This window comes from Bipolaris sorokiniana, assembly GCF_000338995.1.
Source record: "Bipolaris sorokiniana ND90Pr unplaced genomic scaffold COCSAscaffold_6, whole genome shotgun sequence".
In the NCBI taxonomy this organism is placed as follows: domain Eukaryota; kingdom Fungi; phylum Ascomycota; class Dothideomycetes; order Pleosporales; family Pleosporaceae; genus Bipolaris; species Bipolaris sorokiniana.
Window position 1 is genome coordinate 652,282 of NW_006911900.1, and position 16,618 is coordinate 668,899.

The window sequence follows — 16,618 nt, forward strand, 5'->3', positions numbered from 1 at the left end:
TCTTCTTCTTCTTCTTCTTCTTCTTCTTCTTCTTCTTCTTCTTCTTCTTCTTCTTCTTTTCATGTCCAATTCGGACAAATGGTAAGAATGCAATTAGGGGTTTTTTTTTCACTTCCCAAATCAATTCATCACATTGAATCCCATTCAAGACTTGAAATTTTTTAAATCGTCATCCCTTCATCTTCATTAATACATACATACGGCTTCTTGCTCTAAGTTTCTATAATATACCCCTCCCCATCATTCAATCGTTTGGGCATTCAAAGAACGAACAAGGGAAAGAAAGGAAAAAGAGACTCAGAATCGACAATGATCAAAACCGTGTCCATTCTCCCACTTCCTCTTCTTCTCATTCCTTTTGCATTTGCTTTGCTTCGCTTAAACTCTCATTTCCTGGTTCAGAAAGCAAGAAAAAGAAAAACAAAAAAGAAGAGAACAAGAGAAGAAGAAGAAGAAGAAGAAGGAGAAGAGAAGAAAAAAAGCAAGATAACACATACAACGTTTTGGTATAAAGCAAAAGGGGTCTAGCAATTCCCACCGCCTTGCGCATGCTTTGCATTTCCCTTTTCTTGTCCCTTCCATGACTTTGTTTTCTTTCCCCATCCCCCCAGCCTTTACGGCTGAAAAGAAATAGAAGAGAAGCAAAAACAAAACAAAAAGAGGGGATTAAGAAGAAAAAAAAGTGAAAGAGAGAGAGAGAGAGACAGAGTGGAATCCGTCATACATGTTCGTTATTCCATGCCTTTTTGCCTTTGTGCCTTGAATTTGCTTTGGTTTGCCCTTTTCTCCCTTGCCATTCATAAGTTTGTCGTCATGGAATTCTCTCCCTTCAAAACCCTCCCTTTCCATTCCCTCCACATGACCTCACCACCCATTCTAGTTTCTCTTCGATATCTCTTTCTCTCGTTCCAAACAAGAGACAGAAACAAGAAAAAAAAACAAAACCAAATGATGGGCAACAACATGGCAGGGTATCGTGGAAGAGGACAAAACTCACTCAAGGCTTAGAGAAAAGGCTTCCTACAACTGTTCCTCTTGAACCTTTGTCACTTCTTCCCAGAGCTGCTTGGCGTTTTCCGCCTTCATCTGTTTGCGCACATCCATGTTAGTTATTCCAAAGAAGAATAAAAGTAGGGTTGTCATAAAAAAAAACAAAGAAAAAAAAAGGGTCCTTACCCTGAGTAGGTGCATCTCCAGCTCGCCATCTTGATTGGGCGAGTTGAAGAGCAGGCGTCCATCCTTTGGCTTTTCGCCCTGCGCGTCCCCTCCAAATACCATTTTGCGCGTAACAGCGGCGTTGAGAAGTAGACGGTGGGTACCTTCTGCGCGGAGCACGAAGCGGGCTTTCTTGGGCTCATCCACTGTAATGTTGAACTTGAACGTTCCCACGCCACGCTCCTTCCATGCTCGGTTCGAGCCTTCGCCAGCCATGAGGTACAGCTTTGCGCGACCGGTCCAGATGGTTTGCTCGCCCTCTTCTCCAGTCTCGGGTGCTTTATCAAAGTTAGCTTCGTCCTTCACAGTAGACAAGTAGAAGCTCACGGTGTTGCGAAAGAAGAGGCTGGCTCGACTGCCGTTGCCGTTCCTCTTTCTCGGTACCCTTTTCCAGGTCTTCGTCATCGCCGTCCTCATCTTCGGAAGATTCGTTGTCTGCTGCTGCTCCAAAAGGTTTCTCCTTCTCTTTCAAGCCCTTGATTTCCAGGTTGCCTCCAGGTGCTGCAAAGGATCCAATTGTCTTGACACCGCCCAGACCTCCAAACCCACCGCCTAGCGACCCACCAAAGGAACTTCCGCCAAAGGAAGATGTACCAGAGCCGCCAAGCGCTCCAAATCCACCACCACCCAGCGTTGATGGGGCTGCACTTCCACCAAACGAGGATAGTTTATTGCCACTTGCTGCGCCAAAGGGCGAACTAGTGCTAGGCTTGGAGCCACCAAGTCCACCAAACGGAGACGTAGTCGAGGCTGCAAAGCCACCAAAACCAGAAGCTTTGAACTTGTCATCAGATGTTTGCGGTAGCGAGTCGGGCTTGTCCGAGGTCTTTGCTTGCTGGGGTTTGGCTGCCATGGCGGCGAAAGGCGATGATGCAGAAGTGTTGGCGAATCCGCTCCCCGGTGGAATCTATCAGTGTCAATTTCGCTGCAACTAAGAAAAGACGCATGTGAGCTAACTTACCTTGGTCTTTGACTCTGTATCTGTGATACTCTGGGTCCTTTCTTTGTCTCGCAGCCGCTTGGAATCACGCTCTTCGCTAAGAGCCGTATCTCCATTTGCTGCTCCGATTTCAGTGCCTTTGGTGGTATCTTCAGTGTCGTTCTCGGCTTCCTCGCGCGATCGCTTGTTCTTTGGGCTTGTGTTGGAACCAGACCTCTTTTCGGTCGCAGCTGTCGCAGTAGTGATTGATGCGCTCTTGCTGGGCGACGTCATATGCTCATCTGTGTCGCTTTCCTTGATACTCGAGATGGCGCTGCCGGCAGGTTTGACAGCTATGCCAGCCTCCAGATCCTTTGTAATGTCTCTCGATCTCTTGCGCGCATGGCGCTCAATCTTCTTTTCTGGCTGCTTGTCGGCATCGACATCATCCTCAAAGTCTTCGCGGCTGCGCTTTCGCCGTAACCGTCCGCGCTCGCTGTCTGATCCCGAGACGCTCTGGTCGCCTAGTTTGGTGGTGCCGTTGGTCGCGTCCTTTGTAGCTTGGTCGGTGTCGGAAACGGGGTTCGATGTGGGCGGCGCATCGATTTGGGTGTCTTTGAGCTTCTCTCTCACATTCTTGCCCTCGCTATCGCTGCTTTTGTCGCTCCGCGCAGGAGATGTTGGTGCCGTGCCTGTGATGTCTTTTGTTGTGGGGGTCGAGGTGACGGGGGCAGCAGCTTCGTGCTGTGTCTCCGGTGTGTCGGCCATGGTACAGGTATGCTGCTATTATAGGCTTCAGGGAGGGGCTGGTGTATGCGCTGCGGAGCGAGGATAGTCGGGTTCAAGGGTGGTGTAGAGGGTGGTTCGGAGACCGAGAGTGTGGCCTTGTAGGTTTGGTGTAGCTGGGATTGGGTAAATAGGAAGAATGGCAAGTGCAGGGTAGTGAGGGAGTGGTCAAGTTGCGGTGGCCAGGTGCGACAGTCGCGCAGGCGATGCTCTGGCACGGCTAGCGGCGAGCTGAAGGTCAGACAATGGGATGCGGCAGGTCTTACCCGACAGTGTCAACAAGGACAGAAGGGGGGCAAAAGGCCCTGGGAATGGGAATATCCTGCCGTGGCTTGCTTTGTTCCAGCGGAGGGAAGTCGGTCGTCGATCGAGTGGTCTAGTAGTTGTAGTGGAGTCGGTCAAAGCGCCGCGTCCCAAATTTCCACTACAATGCGCCAGTGCAGCGGTGACTGAGAAATGCCAGGGCCAGTCCCGAACGCGTCTGCAGTGAGAGGTGGGTGGTGAGCAGTGAACCCACGCTCTGTGTGCTGAGTGATTCGCCGAGGAGCAGAGGATTGGCGCTTCTGCCCGTCGTGGTCGAGTGCGTTGTCGCTGCAAAGACCAATGACGAAGTGGGGAAGACGACCTGCCTAAACACAGGCGCGGGTCGCTGCAACTCGTGCGTATCGGGCGGTTTTTGGTGCATGCACGTCAGACTTGCAGCATCATGAAGGCGTGTCAAACGCGCTCTAGTATGGGGTGCTGCGAGTATTCCAGGTGAATTTACATATGTGAACATGTTCAGGGCCGAATCGGCGCCATCTCATCAAGCTTGCCCTGAACGCCCGGGACCGTGTCATGCATCCCCTACCAAATAGCACACTACTTTTACACCAAACCCATAGTAGCCCATTCCACACTAGCTGATGAAGCAAAGACAGCCCAGCGCAACGTAAAATACAAACAAGGGGTATACTGCAATCCCGACTCGGTTCCTCACTACTCCAGATCCGCCCATGATGCTCACCCCAGCTGCCAATGACCATGCAATCAGAACTACGTAGACGGGTATGCGCACTATGACGGGTATGCCGACAGCGCTGAGCACCGAGGCAATGACAAGCGGGAACAGAGTGTAGCCGATAATCGAGATGGACTGGAAGAAGGCGCTGCAACACCGTTAGCATCTGTGTCGTGAATGCGTGAGAACCATGTACGAACATGTTGCCGCCCAGTAACTTGATCTGTAGCGTCACTACAGCCTCTCCAATCCACACCATGGCAAAGACGCCGGAGAAGACAAGGTCTTTTTGGTCGCCCTTGGCCCCCCAGGACAGAAACAAGCTCAGCAGTAAGCAGAAGATGAGCGGCCCCCAAAGGTCCCAGTCTCTTAACCCCTCGCTCATACCGCCCTGGAGAATGACATCGGCATCTGGCCATCTGCCTGCAATGTTCCTGAGACGACCGCCGACGCCGTCTGCTTCACCGCGCTCTGCGGCCCCAATACCTCCACCGCGCTGCATCATGCCGCCCAGCAGGTACTTGGGGTATAGCACCTGCTTCATCTTCTCCCAGATAGCAAAAATGTCTCTCGAAAGCGTCTCCCATACCGTCTCGTCAATGGTGTTTGTTGGCGCGCGGCGGTCCTCGCCCGGAATGCTCGACGTTAAGTAAGACTGTGTCTGGGCGGCGTTGCGTTGGATGTTCCCCGTCAGCGGCGCGCGGTCCGACGTGCCTTGCAGAGGGTCGTCAAGGTCATCGAGGGTAGCTGGTGATGGTTAGCTCGCCGTCGACCGTTGCCTCGTGTATGTACATGTGGAGGGGTGGGTAGTAGGCTGCTGCTGCTGCTGCATGCGACGCACCATCGTCCGGGTCAATCAAGTCACGCTCCACTGCATCATCATCGTAGGGATTGGCGCTCGTTGCGGAACTGGGCATCATTGCCGCCATGTTTCAGTGGAAAAAACCCTGCGTTGACAGGTTGCGGGCTGCTTCTCCAATCGGGCAGGTATCGTGGGTTGATGGAGAGGCTCTGCTGTCCTTAACCTCTACGCGCAAGCTCCCGGAGGTATCGTGGAGGGTGTGCTACCGGATCAGGCTAGTACTCCGCCGGCAGGGAAAGCTTAACCCTGTTAGCGTGCACCGCTTGACTTACAGCCTGCAGCCCGCCCATGTTGCATTCTCGCTGTCTCGTGCTCTCTCGCTATATATATGTACTTCCGTAAATCCTGCAAGGCCGCCTCTGTTCACCCAACTATCTTCACCGGCAAAATATCGACGACATGACTGACCCGGTCTTGAACGACATTTCCCACAGGCGCTTCAATCTGTTGCGAGGAAGTTGGATATTAGTTTCTCCACACCGGACAAAGCGTCCATGGCAGTAAGTACAGTCGTACAAGCATCTGTCGCATAGACGCCTAATTTCTCCGTAGAGGCATGCAAGAGTCGCCCTCGAAGACGACACTCCCCGACTATGACCCAAAGGTAATCCAGCACTCGAGCAGAGTCCCGTACATGACTACACTACTAACTCCAAATAGTGCTATCTATGTCCGTCAAATACGCGGGCTAATGGCGAGCACAACCCCAAGTTTGAGAACACTTTTGTTTTTGTCAACGACTACAGTGCCGTCATGGAAGAGCAGCAAGAATATCGCCCAGACTCCAAAGATGGTTCCCTTGCTTCCCGCCTGCTCCGCGCTGAAGCCGTTACTGGAAAATGCTACGTCATATGTTTCTCCCCATCCCACAACCTCACTCTGGCCGACATGTCACCCGCTCAGATTGTACCAATCATAGAAACCTGGACGAACATTTATGTTGCGCACCTGGATTCAAAATCACCGCTGGCTAAACTTGCTTCGGCAATCAACATTCCACCGCTACCACAGGGTCCTCTTACCCCACCAAGCGCGCAGTACCGGTACATGCAAATCTTCGAGAACAAGGGTACGGCAATGGGCTGTTCTAACCCCCACCCTCATGGCCAAATCTGGACAACCACTTCACTTCCTGAAGAGCCCGCGACCGAACTTGTGCAGCTGAGCAAGTACCGTAAAGAAAATGGCGGTTCCCACATGTTGGTGGATTACGCCGAGTTAGAGTCAAAAGAGAAGGCACGTACGGTATTTGAGAACGAGAGCTTCTGGGCCGGTGTTCCGTACTGGGCCGTCTGGCCGTTTGAGATTATGATTGTCTCGAAGCAGCACAAGCGGTCACTTGTGGATTTCACAAAAGACGAGCGCGCACAATTAGCAGAGGCTATCGCTGAGATTACAAGGCGGTATGACAACCTCTTTGAGACGCAGTTCCCGTATAGTAAGTCAGCAAACCTCATTTGTAGCAACAGATGTGGCTAACGAATACAGGCATGGGACTGCATCAGGCTCCTCTCACGGGCACGGCCGACGAGATTGAGTGCAGCCATTTCCATATCCACTTCTATCCACCACTACTGCGAAGCGCCACAGTCCGCAAGTTCCAAGTCGGCTACGAGATGATGGCCGAGCCTCAGCGTGACATCACGCCTGAGCAAGCAGCAGAGCGCCTGAGGAGTTGTGACGGCGAGCTCTACCGTAGGAGGCTCGAGGCATCACCCGTAACCAACGGCGTGAACGGCGTAAATGGCGTAAATGGCGTCAATGGTGTAAACGGTATAAACGGCACCCATTAGAGCACTTACCCGAAGCATGCTCCTAATACCCAGTTTTCTGACTTTTTTTGCGCGCCCGACAACTGCTTATATATTTGCCGTAAGACGCTCTTACGATGGGAGAAGATACCCAAGACCCGAGACGAAAGGAAATGATGGTCAGATGAGAGTTGCATACACCTAGCATGAGGAATGTCAAGTTAGACATTAAGACGTTTTCTTTTCTTTTTACTAGATACGAAATCATACATTACCCAAACTACCCCAGAAAAAATCCCGAGTCAAACCTAACCCGTGTCCATATAAAACGCTTCCCAAAATGCTACAAAAATATGTTGGGAAACTTAGATTGCACAAGCAAATATTATAAGGGGAGGGGGCGGCGCGGGGAGCACCGAAAGTCTAGTCAACGTCATAAGCCCAGAATGGCGGGGCAACACACAGACAGACAGACACACATGTGCCCACGCCATGTGCCCCACCAAACCCAACATCCCTCGGAACCTGTTCTCAAACTAAACCCCTCACCACCACCAGAACACCTCCAACTTACACTACACACACTCTCTATCTCTGTTTGAATACTCTGATACATCTACCAACAAAATGCCTTCCGCAAAGTTCACCGAAGTCTACCAAAAAGTCAGCGCCATGGGCGAGAAGCTCAAGGCTGCTGGCAAGCAAGGTCCCAGCAACGATGAACAGCTCAAGGTGCGCTTCCCCCCTTTCCCTTCAATGTACCCTCTGCTCCTCTCTATACTGCTATCTTAAGCTTCACCTACCCGGGGCAAGGCCACCACAAGCAGCATGTAGGAGAAAAAAGCAATAGCTATGCATGTGGCATGGGGGGGAGGGGGGCATGCAGGAAGGCTATTCTTGCATCTCTTTGTGCATAAACAAGTTGTGAAGAAGATGAAAGCTGACGACGGTATAGCTTTATGCGTATGCCAAGATTGCGAATGGCACGGATATCAACGAGGCGAAGAAGCCGGGCATGTTTGATCTTACTGTATGTCCCCATTCCCTCCCCCCCCTACCCTTTCGCGAGCAAGCGAACGAAAACACTGCAATCGACGCCCTGTGTAAAAGAGCGGAGAAGGAGGGATAGGCTGGATACAGAGCGTCCGTTACGAAGATGAGTGGTTGGCGATATAGGAAGGGAGCTAACGGTAGATGCAACAGGGCAAGGCCAAGTACAACAAGTGGAAGGAGGTTGCCGATGCTGGAACGACTCAGGAGCAGGCTGAGCAAGAGTACATCAAGGCTGGTGAAGAGATACTAGCCAAGTATGACAACTAGTGAGATGAAAGATGGGAAAGCCGTGATGCCACAAGAACAATCAATGGTGAATGCATAAAAGAATGAAAAAGGGCTTTGAGCTTTGATGTATTATTCTGGTTTCTATTTCTCATGTTTGCAATGCGTTACTACATATGTTCGGCTGGCACTGACACGTTCATATTAATATCAAAGTGATGGTAAGAGGTATACCTTGGTACCCTTCAACGACCCCATCTAGCCCAAGTAAGTCCATACCGATCTGGCTCCTCATACGCCAACGTCGCACACCAAGGTCGCTCATCAGCCGAGTACGGTACGAGTGGTAGATTGTACGGCATGCGGAACCCAACCACCGTCTCTCTCTTTCCCTCGCCGTGTTTGCCCGTCTCTGGGTTATCAGCCCCGAAAACCGGGACCATCGTCGATGAATGCTCAAATTCTGCAAATAGAGCAGGCCACATCACGACACCTGTTTCCCAGGACTGAACCCGGATTTCTTCATTTTTGTTCATCACGTCGCCCCATGCTTGCTTACTTAGGTTGGCGCTTGTGAGTAGAGCCCAATCGATGGTCGTGTGGGTTTCGTCGCTGAAGCGAATGTAGGTTTTGATGTGTGGTGCTGCTGTGCCGCGGTGTGCTTCTTGCTGAGATGGATCGGGGCGGGATACAGGTGTCCAGTGACAGAGTATTGGATGCATGTATTCGAGCTGTTTTTGCTGCTGGACGGATTGGAATTTCCAGTGGATGGACCCACCAGCAGTGTAACCATCTAGGGGCATGCGGATCTCGGCTGGAGTTGGAAATACAACGCTGAACTTGGGTTCTGGTGCTTCTGCTGCATTGGACTCTTGCTTGGTGAACAACATAGACGCTTTTGTGAATGACGATGACGCCTCCTCTTTTTCTGTATCTTTAGCATCTGGACAGCGCGAAAGAATAGACTGAAAATGGAAAAGCCATGTTGGTGTCGCACCCAATGTCGCCACTGACGAGATTTGAGTGACGATGTGAGGACGCAAACTATCCCCTGATGCTTTGACTGGAATACTAGAAAGTATCTGGTCGAGCCCTAACCAGCCAAAAGCAGTGTGCGAAGGACCAGCTGCAGTAAGCTTTTGTTTTGATGGCGCGCTTCCAAGGAACGCTGCCCGAATGCTCGAGAAGTCGTAGTATTTAAGCTGGGAAGTCAAAGCCCCCAGACGCATTCCATATGCATACAAGTAACGAAGAAGATCAACTTTGAATCGTTCGCCGCTCCCGATAGAGTGGATCTTGCTAGAGTTTGATTGCTCCGACGTTGTGTGCCGCAAGAGTGGAAGCAACGGTGACGCCCAGACTGCTTGTGTCATGTTTGCCCAGTCGCGGTGAATCATGTTGGCTGTATGGATAACGACCTGAGCGGTATCATCGTGTCGGAAGAGAATGAGCATTTTCGAATGGTGAGTACCAAATGGGTCCGGGATATATGCACTTATGAGCTCAATGTTGGGATATCGTTCTGCCGTTTCCTATGAACTATCAGTATTCAACGTGTCAATATCCGAAAAATGACGGTTGATATGAGCATCAAACTCAGAGAAATTATCGTATTTACCAATAATGCAATCCTGTTTTTGTCGTCTCCCCTCCAGAAGCCATGCACAATCTTGACTTTGACCATGTCCCTAATGTCCCTATCAAAATGTTGCCTACATGTTAGTCAGTACCGAAACTCTGCATACGTATCCCTGCCCAAGATTTCAAACCCGGAAAATACTTGCATAATGAAATCCAGGTCGAACAGGTAATTAAAGTTCCAACACTCCTTGATCAATGGGTCTCCCAGCAAATCTGTCAAGCCCACCGTATCGACATTCTTCTCCTTGGGCAGCTTCTCGATCCTTGTGAGTCGCACTGGCGATGGGATGAAACGTGTCTCTAAATCAGCATCTTTCTCTTTCACGGTTTCCCTGCTGCCTGATGTAGATGGCTCCGCCATCCCCAACGACACCTCCTCTTTCACCACACCATCGAAGCTCCAACTCGGCGTAAAATCAACACCCAATCCACACCCTACCCGCTTCGACAACGATGGGGGGCTAATCGGCCTATCGAGACTCTTGGTTGATTCCGTCGAAAAAGGCTGGTTCTCAAGCACTTCCTCTTTAGGCGAATCAACAACATCGAGTCGACGGCGCTTACTCGGCGGAGTATCTTCGGATTCTTGTTGCATCGCAGATATTAGGTCATCTACTAACTACCGAGCCGGTAGTGAGTTATTAGCAAGACAGCCTTTTTTTTTAGTAATTTAGAACAAGGATGAAAAAGAAAGGGCTGGAAGACGGTGCAAGAAGGGAAGGGTTTAAGTAAGGGTCAGGCACGGACCATTTGGTGGGAAATAGGCAGGCACCCTCTTACTGATTCAAGTGTTGGGGCAAAGAGGAAGGAAGGCGTCACGGCAGCAGTCACAGTACATAATTGCACATAGCTCTAAAGGGTGAAGTCGATGATAACATCACGTCTTAATATATAGACGGTAAAGCTCACTTTTCCAAGCAAACTGCTTATCAAAGGCTATAAACATACACGGTCTAATGGTACTTGAGCATCATACCCTGATACTCGATAGCGAAAGGAATGAAAGGAAAAGAACAAACTTATTATGCCACTTCTTCAAAGGTGGAAAGGCATTCCCCCCAAACGCCGAGAGTATCGCTAAAATCGAAAAAAGGAAACATTCTATGCCGCGCTGGCGCTGAGCATAGGCTGAGCAACCTTGGTGACTTGGTTGCCAGCGCGGATGATTGGGTTGCCTTGCTCGTCCTTGACGATGTTGACCTCCTTGTTCTCCTTCTGGGCACGCTTCCAGATCTCAACCTCGCATCCACCACGGATGACACCGACCCTCATGGTGGAGAGCAGGTTGTGGGCAGCGTTGGAGTGGAAGTAGACACCACCGTTGAACATGGCAGTAGCGTCTTTGCCAATGCCGCTCTTGATCAGGGTCTTGCCACCGGGATGCTCGTTAATGAAATCAGTAACATCGTGAACAACACCAGCGACAGCGATCAGACCACGGCCGTTCTTAGCCTGCTCAACGTAGTCGTCCCACTCGATGACAGGAAGCTGCTCAAGAGGAACACCCCAGTCGAGCTTGGCGCGCTTCTGGTCGATCTTCTTCTGGAGTTGCTGGACACGGCCCTTCTCGATCTCGTTGGCACGGAACTGCTTGAGGTTGGAGGCGAGGCCGAGCTTGCTCCACAGCCAGATGGACCACTTGGTGGGGTCATACTGGTGCCACTCGATAGCGTTGCGGTAGTCGGAGGGGAACTCGTGGTGGAAGTTGTGGTAGCCCTCACCGAGAGTGACAAGCGCAGTGATGACGTGATCCCTGGGGCTGTTGCGGTCGTCAAAGGGCTGGTCGCCGAGCCAGTGAGCGAGTGAGTTGACACAGAAGGTGGCCTGCTGGACGAAGAAGATGCGGAGGATGCCAGCGTAGATGAAGCCACCCTTCCAGTCGTTCCAGAGGAGACCAGCGACAGCAGAGGGGAAGATGAGGCCCATGAAGATGACAACCTTGATGTAGTTCTTGTGCTGCCAGACAACGACAGGGTCCTCGTTAAGGTCGGTGATGTCGGTACGGCCAATGCGCTTGGGGTTCTGCTTCATGACCATCCAGCCAAGGTGGCTGTAGAGAAGTCCCTTGCGTACGCTGTAGGGGTCCTTGTTGGTGTCGGTATAGCGGTGGTGGGCACGGTGGTCGCGGCTCCACCAGCGGATGGAGCCCTCGACAGCACCGCCGCCAACAAGAGCGAGGAAGATGCTCAGAGGAAGGCTGGCATTGTATGACTTGTGTGCCCAGAGACGATGATAGCCGGCCGTGATACCGAGACCGGTCCAGAAGTAGTAGATGACGGCCCAGAGGGCAGTCTGCCACTTGAGCGGTGTCCAGAAGGCAGCGATGCAGCCACTGATGGGGACTCCGATGATGAAGGTAACCTGAAATGCTACGTTAGCAAACACTGTGTGCTGCGGGGACACAACTCGAGACTTACGTTGAGCCAGTTGACGTGCTTGTACCAGTTGGACTTTGTAATGGGGGTATCGGTGATGTGTGGCTTCTTGGGGTCGTACTTGGGGTTGCGGTTGGGCTCCGAGGTGCTTGCCATTGAGGAGGGCTGCTTGACGTAGTCGGGGTCGACGGCCATCATGCCAGCAGTAGGCTGGTGAGAAGGCATGTTGAAAGATGTAGCGGTAAGGTGGTGTGTAGGGAAAGCGAATGAAGTGATGGGGGGAGACGGCTAGCGACTCAAAAAAAGATTGTCCGGGCTCCGGGGGTGAGCAAGAGAGCTCGAGCAACGACGGAAAGCTTCACCCACAGTCGAGTCAACGACGAGGCAGAAGGTAGTCGGAAGGGAGGAGCAACAAAAGTTGGGATGGAGGGGGGAGAGCAAAAGTGGCGGTGGGCAGGACGACATTAATATAAGGCGGCGGGCAGTTTGTCTATCCCAACACTTTGCGAGCAGGTAAGCGAAAGACTGGGACCTGCATTGTCAAGCGCGTCTGCGTCGCCGCCGCCAAAGGGCCCTTTTTTGCCGTAACGTAATTTATGGCCCGAAACGTGTTAGTACTGCCTCTCACCCTGGCGGCGGCAGGGTCCCGGGGCGAGAAAATTTCGGGACTCCGCGCAGGCCTCGCGCTGATCTCGGCATCGAGAACGGCCTGGGTGGCGGTGCGCGCGGGCGTCCAACCTGTTGCAGCTGGCCCCAGGGCCTGCACCTCATGCCTTTTTTCCCCAGATTCCCGCATCGCGCTCGGCCTGCTCCTTGACTAGGCAGGCAGAGACATGGCTGCCCGTTGACTGGGGAAGGGAAGGAAAAGGAAAGGAGAAGGCGAAGAAGAAGGAAAGAAAGAAACGAACGCCCAAATTGATTATCCCCAAAAAGCGGTCTGATTCAGAATCATCGGCACTGTGTACTATGAATGTGTGTGTGTCCTTACAAGCGGATTGCCTCACTGGGCATAGAAGCTCACGCCGTGGTGATGCCACTCAAAACTCGCCGTCATCGCTAATCGGCTAGCCGTAGTCTTTGCTTCTACATGTCCCCGTCTAGCTAGTAAAATGCTAGAGTATTCTATACAAATCTGGTTCGCACTGCAATCCGGCCAGCCTTTTCACCTCCACCACCAGGAATCCTGCCTTGATATTTTTTGTTGATATCGCTAAGGCTTCCGGGCATCCGGCTACGGTCTGCACACTTACGTATGCCATTATGTACCTTTTTTTCAGATTGCAACTTTAAAGAATTGTCTCGATAATGATCTGACCGAGTTTACAACATCTGCTCTCGGACAGTGTGGCAAAAAAAAAGATGTGTCCCCCCCCCCCAAAAAAAAGGGTCGTGTTCGGCTGTCGTCCAAAATACAGCGGGTCCCCCAGCCCCATTGCCCATGACTCTTTGCACTGCACTTGATTGAACGAACAAACCTCACAACCCATGAAAAGCCATTCTGGGCCCTCGAAGCGTCTTACCACGTTTGCTCAGCCAGTCCCCAGCTTGAAACATTGCGAGTGTGTAAAGAAAAAAATTATTACAGTGAAATCGCCGCAGATAGAAGGAAGGGGAGAGGGAGGGGTATGTGCGCTGTTCAAAGTCACCAGTCCTCGCAAGCTCTACCAAATCGGGAACTGGCGCTTCCTCAACACCTTGCCGCCATTCCTCATCCCATACCAGCGCAACGACATGGCCTTACATCACCCTTCCCCTCCTACCAATAGTATCACATCCGTTATCCCTCGGTTCCAGCCTTTCTTCTTGATTTGCAAACCCCGCTAGATGGGGTGTGTCAGGACCCCCCCAAAAAAACGTCGACGTGGTGTTGTCGTCTCATGCTCATGCCACACATACATACTTTTGGCATGCAGTCTTTTTGGTGGCGGGTAGGGCTGAAGACTACTACATGGTCATGCAATATGTTTGCTGTCAACGGTGCTACTAGTAGCTGCGGAAAATAATTAAAAGTCTCCACACAACTATGTGTACGTGCGTGTGTGCGTGTGGCCACACTCCATCTTGCATGGACTTGAATCGTAGATATGACGGCGTAGAGCGCTTGTAGTTTACTAGAACGCTCGATGGCGACAGGTGCACGGACGGCTGGTATGATGATTGGTAAGGAGATTGTAGAAGATTGAACAGGAAGGTTAAACAGCCGGCTACCCGGTACTTAGAAGAACGAATGAAAGAGCCCTTAGTTTCAAACTCCGCGAGAGACCATGATTTCGATTCCCTCTTAAACTTTTTTTTGCATTCCTAGAAAATTATTCACAAGCACACAAATATCACCCTCATGCTGCCTTGCTAGCCACAATATCCGAACTCGCTCTTCCCTCAACATCTACATCCGCACCGTTGGCACCCTTGCGACCCTGATCCCACTCGCCGCTCTCACCCGCCTTCTCATCCCCATCCGCCACAATCTCCGGAGTCTCTTCGTCCTCAATCTCTTCGGGCAGCACCAAGTTCAGCACAACCGTGACAAGCGCCACGACCGCGAATCCTGTCTCGAGCACCAGCTCAATAGCATTGTAGAAGCCCTTTAGCGAAGTATTGGGTCCACTATAGGTAAACACAAACGAGAACCAATTCGGGACCATTGTAGCGCCGAAGCCAAGCGTGAAGCCCGCAGTGAGGATAAACCGGTTCCTGCGAGTGAAGGGCATGGTGCTGATGATGCGAATGCCGGACACGGTCACGGCACTGAAGAGGAAGGTCGTCATGCCACCCAGGACAGCCGAGGGAATGGCAACGAGAGCCGCGGCGAATTTTGCAAAGATACCCATGACGATGAGCCAGAAACAACATGCGTAGCCCGCTTTGCGGTTGGCACAGCGTGTCAGGGCTACGACGCCGCAGTTTTGCGCAAACGTCGACATGGGCGTGATGGTGCAGAGCGCGGCGATCATACCTGCGATGCCGTCGGCGAGCACGCCGCCTTGGATGCGTGAATCGAAGAGTGGGCCATCGACTTCGACGCGCGATACGTCGCATGTGGCTGTGATGTCACCAATGGCTTCCATGGCGCAGACCATGTAGACTGCTAGCAGAGGTAAGATGATGGGTGGGTAGACGGTCAGCTTGAATGTTTGAACCCAGATGAAGGACACGACGGGGGCAGAGTCAATCGACGACTTGTCGAAGTAGCCCGTGGCACCTGCAATGATGCAGCCAACAAGAAGCCCGATAACCACAGCAGTAGACTTCATAATCGGGGCTCCGAAACGCTCACAGAGAATGATGGTAATGAAGACGCTGAACCCAAGTCCAATGAACTCTGCACTACCCCAGGGCAATGCATGCGGAGCATTGATGTTGGGACAAAGCTGGAAGAGACCAGATTCAGGGCGACTTTTACAGTCACCAGAGCCTCCAGCCCAGTTCTGGAATCCAGTAGTTACGAGTTTGACTCCGATGAGGAGAACAGTAGGCCCGGTGACTAGAGGTGGAAACACCTTCTTGAGGATGCGTGGACTCGTAAATGACATACCGATTTCGAGCAAAGCGCACAGTGCACACGTGCCTAGGATAGCTCCATAACCGTCAGGGCAGGGCAGCCTCGTACCGTCGGCAGCCACAGGACAGAAACCTGTATCATACATCTGGCTCAGCGCACCTGTCGCCACAGGGATGGTAGCAAACGAGGTTCCCACGACAGAAATCAAGCCGGTGCCAATGTAATATGGTGTCTTCCAGATATGAAAGCGGGTAATCTGTACAGAAGACAGGATACCGCAGATGATAAGTGATGTGGATACCAGATAGCGTTGTTCATCGCCGCTCAAATTGGCGGCATTGGAGAGGATAATGGGAGGCGTGATGACACCTGCTAACATGGCAAGAGAATGTTGGAATCCAAGAAGGAGAGCCAGGATGACTGGTACACGGTCGTTTAGGCCGAAGAATGGTGCTGCTCTGCGTTCTCTCCTCATAAATGGTAGGTTTGGTCGGAAGAGAAAGGCATAATCGTATGTGCCAACGAGACCCTCTCTGTATGCAGTTAGACTATGAAACGGCTTGAAATGGTAATAGGGTGCAATTTACTTTGTAGTGAATGCCTTCCTCATCCGCCTCGCCTTGTCTTTCCAGTTGCGCCGTGGGGTGTGGTCAGGCCCAATCATGTCCGCCATGTTTACTTTTCAGAGGTCGAAACTACCGTCTGGCCGGTACACTGGAAGCGGGAGCCGCTTTGTTCTCGTGCTGATTTTTTGCAGTCTGTAAAACTCTGGCCTGAGGGGTCCGATAAGGATGCTTATAGTCGGAAGAGACCTGAGAAGATTGGCGAGGTTGCAGGTCGAGGCTGATGATACGCAGATGTACAGCCAGTCGCGCTGCTTGTTCCAGGATTCAGTCGCTTCAGATCTATGTCATAAGGGATTGAAATTCGCTACCGGTACGAGTGATATCGATATGAGTTTTAATGCTGCAATCAGAATCGAGTCTGCGGGGAAGTGGCGTGGAGATGGCAAAAACCCATCCAAGCGGGAATGCTAGTCGAGCTGGCTCGCTGTGTGTGATGACTTGCTCAAACTGGAAACAAGTCCTCATCCCCATCTATATAGAACATGTGGAGCATGCATCCGTATCTCTGGCACCAAAATACCCACGATACACAATTGTTCACGGACAGTTCCTCGACCCTGGTCTATGGCCCACTCCCGGACCGCCAGAGATTGGAGCTGGCCGACGATTATCGTCAACCGCCGGGAATACGTACTTTTTTCCACGGCAAAAGGCTCGCTAGGG

General features: G+C 51.7%; 7 protein-coding genes across 7 annotated transcripts; 1 reads left to right on the forward strand and 6 right to left on the reverse strand.

Moving 5' to 3' along the window:
- Positions 1-257: 257 nt before the first annotated feature.
- Positions 258-707, reverse strand: COCSADRAFT_315189 (uncharacterized protein). Its single transcript, XM_007701202.1, has one exon. The coding sequence runs from the start codon at positions 601-603 to the stop codon at positions 379-381; it is 225 nt and encodes a 74-aa protein (XP_007699392.1). The 5' UTR covers positions 604-707; the 3' UTR covers positions 258-378.
- A 313-nt stretch (positions 708-1,020) lies between these two features.
- Positions 1,021-2,902, reverse strand: COCSADRAFT_88360 (uncharacterized protein; the record flags this gene model as incomplete). The annotated part of the gene is made up of 4 exons (XM_007701203.1): positions 1,021-1,086; positions 1,177-1,493; positions 1,543-2,122; positions 2,177-2,902. The coding sequence occupies 4 exons, from the start codon at positions 2,900-2,902 to the stop codon at positions 1,021-1,023; spliced, it is 1,689 nt and encodes a 562-aa protein (XP_007699393.1).
- A 916-nt stretch (positions 2,903-3,818) lies between these two features.
- On the reverse strand, positions 3,819-4,837 carry COCSADRAFT_88562 (uncharacterized protein; the record flags this gene model as incomplete). Its single annotated transcript, XM_007701204.1, has 3 exons — positions 3,819-4,068; positions 4,121-4,667; positions 4,762-4,837. 3 exons carry the CDS (start codon positions 4,835-4,837, stop codon positions 3,819-3,821), a joined length of 873 nt encoding a protein of 290 aa, XP_007699394.1.
- Positions 4,838-5,094: 257 nt separating this feature from the next.
- COCSADRAFT_36212 (uncharacterized protein) lies at positions 5,095-6,824 on the forward strand. The gene is made up of 4 exons (XM_007700931.1): positions 5,095-5,282; positions 5,335-5,386; positions 5,443-6,220; positions 6,271-6,824. Exons 1-4 carry the CDS (start codon positions 5,182-5,184, stop codon positions 6,573-6,575), a joined length of 1,236 nt encoding a protein of 411 aa, XP_007699121.1. The 5' UTR covers positions 5,095-5,181; the 3' UTR covers positions 6,576-6,824.
- A 912-nt stretch (positions 6,825-7,736) lies between these two features.
- On the reverse strand, positions 7,737-10,137 carry COCSADRAFT_36213 (uncharacterized protein). The gene is made up of 3 exons (XM_007700932.1): positions 9,596-10,137; positions 9,430-9,523; positions 7,737-9,343 (listed from the first exon to the last, which is right to left on the reverse strand). The coding sequence occupies exons 1-3, from the start codon at positions 10,045-10,047 to the stop codon at positions 8,057-8,059; spliced, it is 1,833 nt and encodes a 610-aa protein (XP_007699122.1). The 5' UTR covers positions 10,048-10,137; the 3' UTR covers positions 7,737-8,056.
- A 135-nt stretch (positions 10,138-10,272) lies between these two features.
- Positions 10,273-12,503, reverse strand: COCSADRAFT_141090 (uncharacterized protein). The gene is made up of 2 exons (XM_007701205.1): positions 11,870-12,503; positions 10,273-11,813 (listed from the first exon to the last, which is right to left on the reverse strand). The coding sequence occupies exons 1-2, from the start codon at positions 12,050-12,052 to the stop codon at positions 10,554-10,556; spliced, it is 1,443 nt and encodes a 480-aa protein (XP_007699395.1). The 5' UTR covers positions 12,053-12,503; the 3' UTR covers positions 10,273-10,553.
- Positions 12,504-13,987: 1,484 nt separating this feature from the next.
- COCSADRAFT_115938 (uncharacterized protein) lies at positions 13,988-16,437 on the reverse strand. The gene is made up of 2 exons (XM_007701206.1): positions 15,917-16,437; positions 13,988-15,862 (listed from the first exon to the last, which is right to left on the reverse strand). The coding sequence occupies exons 1-2, from the start codon at positions 16,000-16,002 to the stop codon at positions 14,164-14,166; spliced, it is 1,785 nt and encodes a 594-aa protein (XP_007699396.1). The 5' UTR covers positions 16,003-16,437; the 3' UTR covers positions 13,988-14,163.
- Between the last annotated feature and the right edge of the window lie 181 nt (positions 16,438-16,618).

Bases quoted from the DNA above. Each gene is read 5' to 3' on its own strand.
- COCSADRAFT_315189 (XM_007701202.1), bottom strand. From the start codon at position 603: ATGGGGAAAGAAAACAAAGTCATGGAAGGGACAAGAAAAGGGAAATGC.
- COCSADRAFT_36212 (XM_007700931.1), top strand. From the start codon at position 5,182: ATGACTGACCCGGTCTTGAACGACATTTCCCACAGGCGCTTCAATCTG. The intron at 5,387-5,442 runs GTAATCCAGCAC...AACTCCAAATAG, and splicing joins TCCCCGACTATGACCCAAAG to TGCTATCTATGTCCGTCAAA. The intron at 6,221-6,270 runs GTAAGTCAGCAA...TAACGAATACAG, and splicing joins TGAGACGCAGTTCCCGTATA to GCATGGGACTGCATCAGGCT.
- COCSADRAFT_36213 (XM_007700932.1), bottom strand. From the start codon at position 10,047: ATGCAACAAGAATCCGAAGATACTCCGCCGAGTAAGCGCCGTCGACTC. The intron at 9,524-9,595 runs GCAAGTATTTTC...ACTAACATGTAG, and splicing joins TTCGACCTGGATTTCATTAT to GCAACATTTTGATAGGGACA. The intron at 9,344-9,429 runs GTAAATACGATA...GATAGTTCATAG, and splicing joins AAAACAGGATTGCATTATTG to GAAACGGCAGAACGATATCC.
- COCSADRAFT_141090 (XM_007701205.1), bottom strand. From the start codon at position 12,052: ATGCCTTCTCACCAGCCTACTGCTGGCATGATGGCCGTCGACCCCGAC. The intron at 11,814-11,869 runs GTAAGTCTCGAG...GTAGCATTTCAG, and splicing joins AGCACGTCAACTGGCTCAAC to GTTACCTTCATCATCGGAGT.
- COCSADRAFT_115938 (XM_007701206.1), bottom strand. From the start codon at position 16,002: ATGGCGGACATGATTGGGCCTGACCACACCCCACGGCGCAACTGGAAA. The intron at 15,863-15,916 runs GTAAATTGCACC...AACTGCATACAG, and splicing joins AGGAAGGCATTCACTACAAA to AGAGGGTCTCGTTGGCACAT.